Source organism: Cimex lectularius, unplaced genomic scaffold (assembly GCF_000648675.2).
Source record: "Cimex lectularius strain Harlan isolate CLEC.00 unplaced genomic scaffold, Clec_2.1 scaffold73, whole genome shotgun sequence".
NCBI classification, from domain to species: domain Eukaryota; kingdom Metazoa; phylum Arthropoda; class Insecta; order Hemiptera; family Cimicidae; genus Cimex; species Cimex lectularius.
This window is the reverse complement of record NW_019392632.1, coordinates 628,199-644,530: the sequence shown is the minus strand read 5'-3', so window position 1 is coordinate 644,530 and position 16,332 is coordinate 628,199. Positions and strand designations below refer to the sequence as shown.

Here is a 16,332-nt window from a genome sequence, read left to right as displayed (position 1 = left end):
CAGAGAATCACGAACTAAAACCATAAAAACAAATTCTATCGCAACCATTGTCTTTTAAGCAGTTGTAATTATACTGCATTCATCCATGCCTCTAAATTTTCTAAACAATTGTTGACTGTATGCAAGGTTCAACATAAAAATGTTACACACGTACATAGTTCGTCAGGGAGATAGACTTACAATTTGTACCAAATTCATGCAATGCCAGTAAATTTACTACCACCTCTCTCTCTCCTTCTCCCTCGCTCACTCTCTCTCTCTCACTCACTCTCTCTCACTCTCTCACTCTCTCTCTCTCACTCTCTCTCTCACTCTCTCTCTCTCACTCTCGCTTGCTCTCTCTCCCCCTGCTCAATCTCTCTCTATNGCTATTTCATTTTCCATTCTCGCTCTTTGATCTCTCTCTCTCTCTCTCTCTTTCTATCTATCTATCTATCTATCTATCTATCTATCTATCTATCTATCTCTATCTATCTATCTATCTCTATCTATCTATCTATCTATCTACTTATCTATCTATCTATGTCAGAGAGGTCTCAAAGAAAACAAATTTTCCTCGACTCCACACCACCATAATTCGTGAAAGAGTAAAAGATTCTACCAATTGTTGACTGTACTATCAAAGTACTACATAAAACAGACATAAATGTACAGTTTGTCAGGCGATTACAGGCTATTATAATTTGTACCAAATCTATGCATTGCGACTAATTTTTTGATTTATTGTTCACCGCTAGCGAGGAATGTCATACAACGGGCAATGCCTAAAATGCTATTGAATAACCTGCTTTAACGTGTTGTACAATTTACTGCATAAAATAATACAATAAATGTAAAAAATTTGTCGCGGGTGAAAGACGTAATTTGTACCGAATTCAAGCAATGCCACTAAGGGAATTCTACTCAATTGTTTCAACTATTGCCTAACTGTAAACACAAAGAACTGGAAAGTAAACTTTCAAAAACAGTCATCCCCTATTTTAAAAAGAGTTGATTAAATTACCAATTAAATTAATTGCAGTTCGCTTTTATTAACTATGGAATAAGGGGATTAGAGAAGTTAACGCATCTGGGGCTCACATTGGTAACTTTAATCACTTAAACTGTTACTAAATAATTTGTCTGTATAACCCGCCCTTTAAAATCCTACCTTATACACAAAACGGATATCCAATTTCAACACGAATTGGTTCCTAGCTGATGACACTTTCAAGGTACGTCTGAATAACTGTAACCCCGAACTTTCCACACATTCAGGTTCGTCAGTCTATAAAACAGGCGTCATATTTTGTCAAGAGTTGTATGGTGTTGAATCGGCAGCTCGGTCATCCAAGTTCACCTGGAATGACATTCTTGCTATATTCGTCAATCAGCATTTCGTCTAAGGTTGATCTGTGTGTTTCCCCCACATTTTAAACTTGAATTGAACTACACAATAACACGTACACCAATTTCTCTAATTTAAGATTGATGGGGTACTTCCGCGGTAAATTTATTGAAAAAATTGTTTTTAGAGTTCTTAATTATTCGTTACCCATCTCTTTTCCTGATCCTCCATTATCTACCTGTTCCTCCAGAAGTTTAAATGCACCTTTAAACAAAAAACGTAAAATCTGACCGAAGAATGATTAGGTACTTTTTCAACTGTCGACCTTCGATCATTTCGACAAATAAACCCGATTGCGAACCATTTTTGATTGTTAATGCCTGCAGGACCTAATCGTCCGAAGTACCCTATGTACCTTTTCCGCTGCGTGAGGTTCTGAGTGTCTGTCGGGTCTGCTCGATGGATTTCAGTTCACCTTTAACCTTTTTAGTAAGCGATCCAGATCAGACAGTTCGTTACTACTCATTTCCTTTTATGAGTTCGCGTGTATGACAGCATCGATCATGTGAACAATAACATCGGCAATTTGCTGAGGAACGATCCTAATCATGACCGTCGCCGATCGTACCGATTTCTATCCACATTTCGTCATTTATTAACATTTGGATTGAAACAATCTTAGGTCTTGAAAATAAAAACAAAAAGTTTTATTAACAAACTCTATTTTATTAAAGCTGAATTTATATGTAATCTTAGAAGGAAAAACGATAATTAATTTTAATGGTAACGAAGATAATTTTCTTTTTTTTTTAGTTCGATTGGCAGTGGGAAGAGAGCCAAATTGCTACGCAAACCTGAAAAAGAAATAAACCTAACATTACTTTAATGCTTGTTAAAACATAATTAAAATTTTTAAACAAAATGCTGGTAAAAGATGAAAATTATACGCTCAAAGACAAAAATAACCAGATCCTTGTATATTTTTGTTTATTTTCCATAATAACTAGATATAACGATGATTTAGGAATTGATGTAAGTTGGCTTAAAACGTAAAGGCAATATTTCTTGCTACTGATCGATCCTTTTACACACTTTGGATCAAAAATAAAGAAAATCTTTTAAATCTATAAAGTTGGTTAATGAAAATCTGTTCAATTTCATACTTTTTAGAGCCAACTTGTTATGTGAGTTAATTTTTTATTTATTTTTTGGTGAAACAATAAATTTAAGCAAAAAAAAATTTTTTTTCTTAAAAGCATGGTTTTACGTAGAAAAGATTGTGCCCCGGGTTGCTTTGCTGGCCAACGAAGGACGTATTGGGCTGGAGCAAAAACAATGCAGGTTTTGAAAAAGCAGTCAAAGCTATTTTTAATTCTTTCAATTAATTAAGGTTTTTAGTTGAGATAAAAAAGTCAATGTCACGAGCGGGATTCGAACCCACGGTGTTGAGAAGGGAAGTTGGTGTCCGAGTGGATCGCAGTCACGATAGCTCAAGTGGTAGAGCAGCGGCGTATCTAGCCGAAGGTCGTGGGTTCGAATCCCGCTCGTGACATTGACTTTTTTATCTCAACTAAAAACGTGTGGTGATTAGTGACCGTTAATCGATAATTATTCAGAAATCGTGAGATGCGGCCTGGTGTGATGTGGTTTCAGAAAAACATTTTCTTTATCGTGCCAACGTTTCGATCTTTATTGAGATCATCTTCAGGGCTCAAAGTGTTTGTCTTCTGTGTAATACTCTCACTTTGGCACTCTCAACACGACACGCAAGAATGGCACAATTACAAAGAAGACAAACACTTTGAGCCCTGAAGATGATCTCAATAAAGATCGAAACGTTGGCACGATAAAGAAAATGTTTTTCTGAAACCTACATCACACCAGACCGCATCTCACGATTTCTGTATAATTATCAACTAAAAACTTTAATTAATTGAAAAATATTGATTGGTCAAGCGGACCACAAAAACTAGTGAATTGAATAAGGCTATTTTTAATTTTTATAAATTAAAGAAAATTTAAACCAAGTATTTTCCATCACAATCTATACATCTTTGCCAACTTGTAATAGAAGTACTTTTATTCTGCTGGTATAAAAAATTTTCTATTTCCTCTCACAATAATAAAGTCTTGGGGCGTCGGAGGCCGCAACGTTTAGGCGTTGACACGGCGCTCATCACTGTGAGGTCCTGGGTTCGAACCCGACATACGTTGCGTACCGCCGTACAAAAAAAAATAATAATGAATGAATAAATAATAAAATCTAGAAGGCGTTTTCGGCTTTATCGCGTTCTCAAAAAAATTTATCGCTCAACAAGTGATCAAAATACCTAAAAACGTGGAAGTCTGTAAGCGAGAGGTCAGATGATTACGGAGGATGCGGTAAGGTTTCATATCCTAAGTTCTTAAGTTTCCGCAGTGCGACGTTTGGCCTCCTGCCGTTATCGTAAAGAGGAATTGACCCCTTACTGGACAAAGACGTTGCAGTTTCCCGTGCATTTTGTCAATTTTTTGGCTGTGATAGTTTCACCATAATTAGAAAACTATAGAGAACAACTCCAGTACACCACCAAACAGACACTATAACCTTTTTGAGTGCAGATTTGGTTTCGGGAAGTGTATTGGCGATTTATCCTTGTCCAACATTGACACGCCTGTTATCGTACAGAATCCACTTCTCATTGCCCTTCCGATCGAGAAATGAATCATTTTGGTGGCCCAACGCGTCAATTTCTTTGGGGTTCGATTAGTTCTTGTGGTACCCAATTGTATATCCTCTTTACTTTACTAATTTGCTCCAAATGGCGAACAATTGTTGAGTGGTCAACACTAAGCTCTTCCACAATTTGCCGTTGTCTTACGAGAATTTTCTTCAATCAACGTTTTGGGTCGTCGTCGTCCACAAGAAGGCCTACCGGCTGCACTGTGCATTCGCTAATGCTTCCCTCCCTCTAAACTGTATCGACGATGCTCGGCCTGGGCCATACTTCGCCCAAATATAAATAGATTTGACGAAAATCTAGTTGAGATATATTTAATTTCGCAGGTCCTATCTCTTATTAAGTGCAATATTAACTAAAATGTTTGTACAAGTATTTATTATAATACATAAATTAGATTTAGCTTTATTTACACGACAAGCACCTGCGAAAATAAAACGAAATTTTCAAAATCTGCATTAATTTTGCACCAACCCAACAGCTTCCGTTACATGGCTCAACTCCCGAATGTGTAGCGTTGGTCCACGGTGGACTAAGCGGTTTACGGCCGCCGAAGTCTTGGTCGAAGTGAAGTAGTTAGTGGTCGAACGTTAAGTCGACTAAAGACGATTGTTTTATTGCCATTATCGCACTACAGAACCGTCATTTAACGGCATCCCTAGTAGGTAGTCAATTCCAAATGGTCCGTAATGTAAGGCTGAGCTCTAAATCAGTCATCAGAAGTTTCATGAGACGTCAGGTTCTCTACACTGGAGAAGCACCGAGTAGAAAAGCGACTACGCGCAAATCAGCATCTCTTTTGGGTGTTCTCTTCACATATGAGTGCCGGTTTGTTTGTGGCAATCAGATTACCTGATCGTGTGGAGAAGACGTATGCTTTGCTTCATGTGCCATGCGTGTCACAATCTTTTCAAACACTGTCGGTTATGGTGTGGGGAGGAATCAATGTCCATGCCGATACAAAACTGATTCATACAGAATGGATCTTTAACTGCTCTAAGCTCCATTGAGGAAGTTCTTCTTGAAGCTGTGGTCCCGTTCACTCCATTTATTGGGTTCCACTTCGTGTTAATGCACGATAATGCTCGATCGCATCTAGCTCGAGTTGTCACCCATTACTTGGTAAATGTAGGGATTACCACATTGATTTGGCCAGCATGTTCTCCTGACATGAATCCCATAGAATAATTATGGGATATAGTAAAGAGACGGGTTATACAAGTTCTCCGTTAACATCTTCAAACCGTTCTTGTTGAAGAATGAATTTCACAAGACGAAATCCGGTTGTTTATTTACTCGATGCCTAGGAGACTCTGCCTGATCAGAAGAGATACCAGGTAACGAATAGTTATATAAATGATCTATTACTAAATGATTTTCCAATGTTTCGGTGAATTTTCGTTCAAACCGTCATAATTAAATAATTTTTATTACAACTCATAATGTTTATATTAAAATAAGTATATAATAGTTAAGTTATAATTAATATAACGATAAAATACATATAGTACATAATAAAATATAAAATACAAGTGTTTTTATTTTTGTTTCTGAGACTATAATATGGAAAAAATGCATCTAGAATAGAGTGGAAAAGCAACGTTTTAGCCGTTTGACCGATCGCTTCTGGGTCTGCGAGTGCTCGCAACTCCGACCAAGGCTAGATTAAATTAGCGAAACTAGGCAAGCTCAGAGATATTGTATTGATCAAACTGCAACAACAGTTTATCAACCCTGGTCCCGCACAGCCCAACTCCGGTATGAACAAATAGTTATTTGCCCATCTGCATAATAAGTGTTCTCAACTCTGTATACATACATTAGCACTAATTGTAAGCGGGTGGAAACACGACGGCTTTTATTTGGGAGAAGCATGTGTGCTGAGACTGTTTTATTTATCGACCGTTATTCGAAAACCGAATCAACATTTTGATGTATCTAGTGAACGTGTTGTAAAGTTACGTTGTATTTACCAATCCGTATTCAAACATATTTAAATTCCACTAGTTTTCGTGGTCCGTTCTACCAATTAATATCTTTCAATTAATTAAGGTTTTTAGTTGAGATAAAAAAATCAATGTCACGAGTGGGATTCGAACCCACAACCTTAATTAATCTATCGGCTAGATACGCCGCTACTCTACCACCTGAGCTATCTTGACTTCCATTCGCTCGGACACTAACTTCCCATCTCAACCCCACCTTTTGAATTTTCCCTCCTTTTTGCCATTTTTCAAATGTCGTGTAAATCTGTTTGATTCTCGGCGACAAATGAATTGGCCACGGAGAGCTTTAGTGAAGTATACTCCATTTTAACTTATTAAATTCACTAGTTTTCGTGGTCCGCTTGGCCAATTAATATCTTTCAATTAATTAATGTTTTTAATTGAGATAAAAAAGTGAATGTCAAGAGCGGGATTCGAACCCAAGATCTTCGGCTAGATACGCCGCTACTCTACCACCTGAGCTATCTTGACTTCGATCCCATTTCATTTGACACCCACGACATTTGAAAAATGGCAAAAAGGAGGGAAAACTCATAAGGTGGGGTTGAGATGAGAAGTTAGTGTCCGAGTGGATCGAAGTCACGATAGCTCAGGTGGTAGAGTAGCGGCGTACCTAGCCGAAGATCGTGGGTTCGAATCCCGCTCTTGACATTCACTTTTTTGTCTCAACTAAAAACCTTAATTAATTGAAACTTGTTTACATTAGAAAGTCATACATAATAAATTCACCGATGCTGTCATCAATGTCCGGATAGCAAGAAACCATCAATGCTCAATACTATCGAATAATTGATTCTTTGTTTTTACGGGCGATTTACCAAAATATCGATGTTTTGCTCTTGATTAGAGATATTTGATGATTGAAATCAAGGTGTCCGATACTAGATTAGCCATCTTTGTCCGATAGTATCGAAAAATCGTTGATCTGCTCTTGATTATCAATTGTATTGTTACATCTGATAATTGCTATTGAGATGTGTGATATTAGAAATAGTCATCGACAGCATCAAAACATCGATGCTTTGTTATTCAAGTACGAAAGAACCCACATATCTATTTTTGTTGATGATCATTAGTTTTGTCATTTTTGATAATCGATATCGAGCTATCCGATACTAGTAATAGTCATCGATATCTGATAGCATAACCAAACCAATGGTTTGCAGTTCATGTATGTCAAAACCCAAATATCGATATTTTGCTGTTGACTATCGATAGTGTTGTAATATTTGATAATTGATATCGAGGTGTCCGATACTAGGAATAGCCATCGACAGCATGAAAACATCGATACTTTGTTATTCAAGTACGAAAGAACCCACATATCTATTTTTGTTGATGATCTTAGTTTTGTAATTTTTGATAATCGATATCGAGCTATCCGATACTAGTAATAGTTATCGATATCTGATAGCATAACCAAACCAATGCTTTGCAGTTCATGTATGTCAAAACCCAAATATCGATATTTTCCTGTTGACTATCGATAGTGTTGTAATATTTGATAATTGATATCGAGGTGTCCGATACTAGGAATAGCCATCGACAGCATCAAAACATCGATACTTTGTTATTCAACTACGAAAGAACCCACATATCCATTTTTGTTGATGATCGTTAGTTTTGTCATTTTTGATAATCGATATCGAGCTGTCCGATACTAGTAATAGTCATCGATATCTGATAGCATAACCAAATCAATGCAGTTCATGTATGTCAGACCCAAATATCGATATTTTGCTGTTGATTATCGATAGTGTTAATATTGATAATTGATATCAAGGTGTCCGATCCAAGGAATTGATGCACAAGCCTGATACAGGAAATGATTAATTGCTATTCGATAGCACTAAAATAATATCTTTTGTTCTTGCTGATCGATGATATAAAAAATCTATTCTGAGCAATCCGTGTGCAGTAAAACCAAAATATCAATGTTTTCTCTGATTATCATTTGTGATATTTGATCATCAATATCTATCCACCATTCTAGGAATAGCCATCGATGTTTGATAGCATCAAAATATCGAAAAAACCAAACATGAAAATGCCAACAAATCGATGTTCTGCTTGTATGACAGTACCAAAATTCTGTTTTTCTCTTGATGTTACATAGTATCAAAATATATGCTTGATAGTACTTTATATTTATTTTTTTATTTATGTACTGCAGTTGGATGCGTGATAGTATCGAAATATCGACTTTTGACTTTGCTTTTTATAATACCAAAACATCAGTGTTTGGACTAGACATTCCATGTTTGATCATCGATCTCAAGTCTGAGATGATCATCGATGTTTGAGAGCATTAAAACATTGATGTTTTCCTCTTGATAATCAATATCGAGATGTAATATTCTCTAAATGACCATTTATGTTCGACAGCATTAATTTCTCCTTGAGTACCTGTAACATGGTCGTTTACGATCATTTTTGGTCTTACTACAAACAAGAGAGACTACAGAATAGACGATCTTGCCTTTATTAAATTAAATTAGCCTTGATAGAACCAGATAATTATTTGATATATGAAATAGTTAATATAACATTTCTTTTTGAATGTTTAAATAATTCTTCAATTATAAATATAACAAATGGTATTACCAATTTTATTTTTGCCAGTTGCAAAAGTTCACATTACATATTTTCACACACAGTACTCACCTTTTAAGATCTATTTAAGTCTATTCTTCATTGGTGTTGACAGCCTTAACCCTTTCACTGGCTCACTAAACAAACAACAATTTCTTGTAAGTTTTTATATTTTTTTATTATAACGGTTTACTTGGTTAAACATCGACAATTTTTATTATTGATTTAAAAGTGTTAAATATTGGACGTTTCGACCTGATGGAATTTTGAGCAAGGTCAGGTCATAGTGCAGAAACGACTAATACAGCGTATTCTGGAGTATATGATGACCTGACGAAAAATTCCATTGGATAATTAATTAAGATGAAGTAAGTCAATCCCTAGAGGAAAAGGCCCACATTCAACCCAGGTCAATAATTTGGACATGCTCGAGGTATAAGGAATTTCTGGTGGGGGCCGATAAACGGAATTTCGTGGCTCCGGCTGCCCCTAAGAACCGGCTTTTACATTTATCTGTGATGTTGGAAAATTCAATAAAACAGCGGTGACGTTTTGCAAATGATACACAATCCATAAATATGGGTTCTTAAAAAGCACACACCTACTTGAACGAGCAGTGAGATAACCAAAAAAAAAAATATTCCTAAATATAAAAGAAAAGCCTCGATTTTGACTTTTTTTGTTTTGTTTTTTTAATTTTTTGTTATTATTAACGTACTCGATTTCATCCACGAAAGTGACGTGCCTCTGAGGATGGAAGTCTCTGCTCAGTGATATGGTGTCGGCGTGCTCCTCCTTCCTCTTCTGGAGGACGCAGCAACAAACGGCGAGGATGCTGCACTGGAGGAGCAGCCAGAACAGCGCGAGTATGGCCGCGGTAACAAAATTTGTGCAGATTAGCCTTTCTGTTCCAGCCTCGTTCCACTCTGCAAGCAAATAAAAGTTGCATGTTGAAAATAACTAAGCTAAAGACGCCAGTGTGTAGACTACAGTTTAGATTTGGTAACAAATAAGCATTATGCTAATGTGATGTTATGGTTATTATGTTATTATGGTTATCGACTATGGCTGTTATCTTGTTGACGACTCAAGTCCACAGTTCTAATAACTTTCCTCTTAAACACACTTGATTTTAACATACTTAATCTCACACAAGCACATACACACATACTCTCTCTTCTCACATATTAAACTCTGTTTTCATAAATTTCCTCTTTATTTTCATTTCGTTTTTTTCATACCCTGTGTCTCAATCTCTGTTCCCCACTGTATTAGTCTACTTCTCTTCCTTTCACCCACTCTTTCTCTGCTCTCACTCACAGTCCCTACCTCACTCTTTCTCTTTCTTTCTTTCTCCTTTATTGTATTTTTCTTTGCTTTCTCTCCATGCCGTTGTAGTCAATATTGGCAATTTACTCACTCGCCCACTCTTCCATTCCCTCTATCTATCCCTATCACTTTTCACTCTCTCTTTATATCTCTGTCTCTCACTCGCTCACCTTCTGATGTCTTTTCTCTAATAGTACTTGCATTCTCTCTTTTTCCCATTCTCGTTCTTTGATCTCTCTCTCTCTCTCTCTCTCTCTCTCTCTCTCTCTCTCCTTCTCTCTCTTTTTCTCTATATCTCCTTCTCTTTCTCTTTCTCACTCTTTTTCCCATTCTCGCTCTTTGATCTCTCTCTCTCTCTCTCCTTCTCTCTATTTCTCTCTCTCTCTCTATCTCTATCTATCTATCTCTCTCTCTCTATATATATATATATATATATCTGTCTCTGTCTGTCTGTCTCTCTCTATATATGTATACATATATATATATATATATCTCACTCTCTCTCTCTTTCTCTCTCTCTCTCTCTCTCTCTCTCTCTCTCTCTCACCTTTTGTTGTCTTTATTCTCTAATAGTACTTTCATTCTCTCTTTTTCCCATTCTCGCTCTTTGATCTCTCTCTCTCTCTCTTTTTCTCTATATCTCCTTCCCCCCTCTGTCTCTCACCTTTTGATGTCTTTATTCTTTAATAGTAGTTTCATTTTCTCTTTTTCCCATTCTCGCTCTTTGATCCCTCTCTCTATCTCTCTCGCTCTCTTCTCTCTCTCTCTCTTCTCTTCTCTTTTCTTCTCTCTCTCTCTCTTCCACCCTTCTCATACACATACCCACTTTTCTGCTTTCTCCTGTACCTACCCATATCTCTCTTCCTACCTCCCTCTCTCTTCATTTCTCTTTAATGTTATGGGAAAGAAGATAGAGAAGATACACGTTGATTAGACCTCAATTTTTTTTTATCTTTTATTGCCAAACTAATTATTAATTATGTAAATTGTACCGTGTTAAGATGTAATAAGATTTATTACCTAAGGAAGAAGCTTGGAGTATAGGACTTGATGTCGTATTTGCATTATCCTGCACATGAAACATTATTGACAATTCAAGTGGGGTGTCTGAAAATTCTTCTGCGTCCCGTCTCCTCCTTCCGTATGAAACAACGCCGTTACCACAGTCAACCTAAAGTGCGATTTTTGGTTTAGAAGAAGAATTAGAAACTTTATAAGCGTAAGGGATCTCATACCGGTGGGCATGAGTTTTTACAGAAAGTTAAGACGACGGCCAGACTGAGTAGCTGGGTAGATTGAAATCTAAACGACTTAAAAGGCGCCTCCAGGGTGCTGTTTGACGTTTTGGAAAGAGCCGGGAAAACTGTAGGATCAGGTGGACAGCCGTTCCAGTCCAGCAGGAGAAGCGACTCTAGCTTGTCGCCCGAGCTGGCGACTAGATGTCCAACGTGAACGTTCGAAACATCTGTAAACAGGCTCGAGGTCAATGAGACGGAGTTGTCCATATAAATAAAGCTTACTGTATGGTTTTTGAAGTTCAATTCTGAGAATTAGAGGATCTCCAAGTTTCACGTCGGTCACTTGCCGTCCTGTTCTTGCGTCGATCAACGACATCTTGGCCCGAGGAGAGGACGCCGGGGTGCCGCTCGTACCGGACACTTCGCTTTGCACGCTTTAAAAATAATTTTGAAAAACTTTATATATTAAAGGATAGTATAGAACATACCCAGGGCTTTGTACGGCGTAGCCTGTTCCAAGAGTGACATTCTTTTCATCTGAGCCGTCTGTGTCGCTCAGGAGGCAGCTGGCTTTCACAATTCTATCGCCAGATCTCTGAATCAGTTCGTGATACTGGACGACGACTACTGCCGACACCAAAGTCCTGAAAATAAGAAGTAAGAACAGTTAAAAAACTTTATTTTTCTTACTACATTTTACCTGTTTACGTCGCCTATGGAATACGCCATGTTAACGTTGCATTTGTTGTCTTTGTCCTTTGGCAACGGGATAACGAGGCTTGTCGTGTCGTCCCCCTTTCCAGATGTGGAGCACACACTGGAATAACCTCTCACTGACAGAACGCCTTTGAAGTTCTTCGATCCCAGTGTTACCGTCATCATGTCTTTGTTACAGCTTACTGTCACTAAAAGTCGAGAATAACATCAACAGAGCAGTAATGATTAATTTTGCATTATGTTCTTCATTACTCTTGTTTGGTTAACAAGTGAATATACGAAACTAATGGTTAGTATATTTATGTATTCCATATTGCATGTACTTTAATCCCATCTACATTTCGTTTGTGCCATGTAAAACATCCTCACGACTTAATTTTATTAGCTTCACATCAAAAAGATCTTGCAGAGAGTACGTGTAAATAAGTCACATAGATCACATAGCACATGCATTGTAGCGTCTGGATTCTGCGGATTTGAAAGGTTTCGTTGTATTGAGTATTTTTTTGTCGAGAGAGTTATCTAGTAGTCTTCTAACTAATTTGTATCGTCGTTTCTGTTCTGTCCTTTGAATCCTGTATGGGTATTTCAAGTTAGTCACGTGTTTAATACAGTCCGAGGTAGCGAATGAAGTTTCGATAGGTAGCTGAGTGCGGTTATAAAAGATTGGAGGTAGAGTGTTGCCACCATGGGAGAAGGTTACATTTTGGGACTTTGTGGTGTTGTGTTTTATTCACCATTTTTGAACCATTGTTCTAGAGTATAATATGTTGGATTCGTGAGTAGCGGTCAAGAAAACACAACTCCAACGAATTATTAAACAACCGTTCACTAAAAAACACACACAGTTCTAGAGAATGTAGGTGTTGGAGGATTCCGTTACAATCGGCTCGGATGTGGAGGTTAGAAAGGGCAGCATCATTAGCGAATGGTCTGAGTACAGTAACAGACCGAGGGATGCCTGTACAGAAGAGAGTGAGTGATCCTTCGGCCATGGAGGACTTGAAGATGAAGAAACGTGTAAAGAGTAGGATGCTGTTGAATTGCCAAAGCAAACCCACTTGCCAGCGTGTTTGACATCTAGGAAGGACGACATGCTGCTCAAGGGAGAGTGCAATAATGCCCACAACACGATTGTACAGTTAAACAAAGAAATGGTTACGCTGGGATTGTATTAAAAGATTCTATGATGGAGAGTATTTTTCTTTGTTTTTATTACTAAATATTTCCACCAAAAAAGATGATGTCGGTGATGATGATGTTGAGGATACTAGGAAGCGGTGGTTTGGTATTCTCCAAGGACTGCAGCCTTCCTATTAATCTTTTTCTTAGCCCAATTCACTTGAGTTAATTCTTCTGTTAAGAAGTAGTAGGTCATTGGAGGTTTAAGGATTAAGCGTTTAGAGAAATGTGAATCGTAGTCACGTTCTCGTCATTGCCAACCTACAATAGGGGTTGGATTGAAAATCACCCTGAATTTTACCCTGTCCAGCTGTCGCATTGATTGCCAGTTTTGGCTAAGGTTCCTTAACAATGAGTTTATTATGTCTGACACCTGTAGAGTTGGTTCATTTCTCCTTTTATGGTATGGACCCATTTTGATGTGGAGAATTCTGTTTGTTCTTGTTATCCCAATTATAGGTTCTGGTCCTACAGACCCAAAATATTGTCAGGTTATTATGTTTTCCCACATTTTTGAGATTTTGAATGCATTCACTGACTATTTTGGATTTGACTTTCACTATAAGGGCTCCTTGGCTCAATGATCTTATAAGGAATTTTTTTGTGGTTTTAACCTTTTTCTAAGATTTACTGCTATTTTCTGAGAAGTATAGTCTGCAAATCCACCTCTGGTTAATAATAAAGTGATTAATCATATGTTTAAGTTATTTGTTATCAGTGGTCATCGCAATATTTAACAAATTTAAAAACATTGTCAGTATTGATCAAATTTTATATTATTTCACTAACTTTTTATTACTAGTTTGTTTTATGATTTCCTTGAAGGAGGTAACAGTTATGAACAATTTAATCTGTAAAGAAAACCATAGTTGTATTAATAGTGCAGTTAATCTGGTCGTGGTTGTTAATTACTGACAATGATTTCAAGTTTACTTAATGCAGATACAATTTTTGGTTAGTGTTAGCGGTGGAACATCGAACATTTGAAACCATACTATTGATTAATCATCATCTAATTTATTAAAGTCAAATTGTAATAATAATGAGCAACGTGTGAATATAAAGACATAAGCAAAAACACTTACGATTTACGCAGCTGATCATTTCAATGTAAAGTCCTCCGATAGTCGGCGTGAGCGAAGGGTAGATGATCGGGCCAGGATCGATGAGAGCCTTGTCCGAATGAAGGATGCAGGAAGGAACGGTTTTGTTCAGATGAGAGAACGCTCTGCACTTGAATTTATCTTCGTCCTCGCATTTTTTCCTGCACTAGATATAAGTTATTATTTTTCATCCGACGTGCCGTATGTATATGTCTGTCACCCACCCCTTCGACGTCCAGTCCTTCGACTTGAGCATCGGCCCTCAGAGAAGTCGTGTTGTACGTCGGAAGCTGCCAGCAAACTTTTCTATTCAGCTCTGTAATTGAAATTTTTTTAATACTACGCCTGTTTATATTATTGCTAAGGGATTTTTTTAATCTTGTTATCTTTCCCGCGATGGATAAGTTTTTGTTGAAAGGGGAATCCTGTTGTTTTTCGAGTGGAGCTGTGTACACAAAGCTGCCCTACCGATCTGCTAAGATCCCATGAAAACAGGAGAACGTTCAACGGGAAAAGTTTCGAATTGCCTTTCAGGCTTAATGGAAAAGAGTCCTAGGGGGATGTTTCATCTCATGTTTCAATGTGGATCGAAAACCCAAATTCAGTATACAGAGTTTGTTAATGTCCTCAAGGATTCTGACTGAAATCTCGGATAGGTCACAAATTAAAATAATATACCAGTTGTTTTTAAACTATTATATATATATATATATATATATATATATATAAAATTGACTGACAGACAACGCACAACCAAACCTCTGGTTCTAAATGGTTGAAATTTAGACTGTGCATTCCTATAACGGCAGGATACCCGCTAAGAAATTGGTTTTTGAAATTCCATTCCTAAGGGATAACAAGGACATTTTTTTACCATATGTAGACCGAAGTGAAGTAAGAAGAGAAGAATTTGTGAAACGAGACATCATATTAGAAAGCCATACTAGCACTCCGCATCGCATTAGACAAGTACATCAAAATAGAGTCTCGCGTAGTCGCGGGTAAAATCTAGAAAACAATATGACCGGAACAAAAAACAAAATAAAATGTTCAATATGAACTAATTCTAATTCTGTCTAACTGTATGAGAGTAGTATAATAATTAATATTAAAATAACTAAAAAAAAGTGACTAATGATTATTACACAATGACTTGATTAATTAGCATGTAATTGAGATGATTATCTTCTATTCTATGAAAGAAGATATAAGAGATTATCTATATTATAGACCATTTTCGGTTTAAGAAATTAACAAGACAAAATTACACAGTGTGCCTTGAAAAATAAAGGAGCCGCGCTGACTATAAAAAATAAAACTAGAATTAGACAGGAATGAAGAAAATAATACATCAAGAGGCTATTAATTATTTGCTAGTGATAGTCAGTTCTGAAAATTCCAATATCAAAGAGACCAGTTCCTTGTAGGTATAGAATGAGAATCAATATAAAAATACAATGATTGTGCGTGGTCAGTTTTGCTACATTACAAAGAAATAGAATTTCGTATTGTGAGATTTCTACGTGTTGACTGCGTGGTGATAACCTGAAATTTGGCCGCCTATCGTCACTGGGTTGGTTCGGCATTTCGCAATCTTCTTAGGCGCACCTGCTTCCCGTACTTCCCTCGCAGGTGTACGGTGGTTCGGTCAATATAGAAAGCGTGCGAAGAGTGCTCACTACGTTTCAATCTGGAGCATCAGAAGCGACCTCAGCCTACACGGGGGGGCCACTGAGAAGGTACCTTCGGGAGCAAAAAGACACACATCTTCCCTGTAAAAATCAATAGCCAAGGCAAGAGCAGATAGAAACCTGTGTAACCAGATGGGAGAAGCTTGCGCTGTTTACAATAGTTGATCCGAGGAACCCGTGTAACCCGGCTTGCTTGACCAGGAGCTGACTCCAATAATGTGGCGAAGCCGTTATAAACGGCTCACTGAAGGAAGCGATGTGGCCTGGAATGGAGCGAAACCTGAAAAGGTGAGTTCCTCCGCCCAAGCACTAGACCGCCCAATTCCACCATTTTATCGAGGGGGTGCCTCTCTTTGAATCTTCTCTTAGAATGGGGGTTGACGTTTGCAATTTTTTTTTAAATTCTCATATTCACTCCGATAGCTGA

General features: G+C 37.4%; 1 protein-coding gene across 1 annotated transcript in view; it reads right to left on the bottom strand.

The window, feature by feature from the left end:
• Positions 1–2,128: 2,128 nt before the first annotated feature.
• LOC106662868 overlaps positions 2,129–16,332 on the bottom strand; it is a 36,842-nt gene continuing 22,638 nt past the window's right edge. Inside the window, exons 6-15 of the mRNA XM_014387289.2 lie at positions 14,439–14,530; positions 14,197–14,380; positions 11,913–12,117; positions 11,701–11,856; positions 11,495–11,646; positions 11,210–11,439; positions 10,995–11,145; positions 9,364–9,571; positions 8,718–8,782; positions 2,129–2,181 (exon numbers count right to left, since the gene is read on the bottom strand). Of these exons, the coding sequence (XP_014242775.1) occupies positions 8,728–8,782; positions 9,364–9,571; positions 10,995–11,145; positions 11,210–11,439; positions 11,495–11,646; positions 11,701–11,856; positions 11,913–12,117; positions 14,197–14,380; positions 14,439–14,530 (1,433 nt within the window). The 3' untranslated portion in view covers positions 2,129–2,181; positions 8,718–8,727. The remainder of the gene's footprint in view (positions 2,182–8,717; positions 8,783–9,363; positions 9,572–10,994; positions 11,146–11,209; positions 11,440–11,494; positions 11,647–11,700; positions 11,857–11,912; positions 12,118–14,196; positions 14,381–14,438; positions 14,531–16,332) is intronic.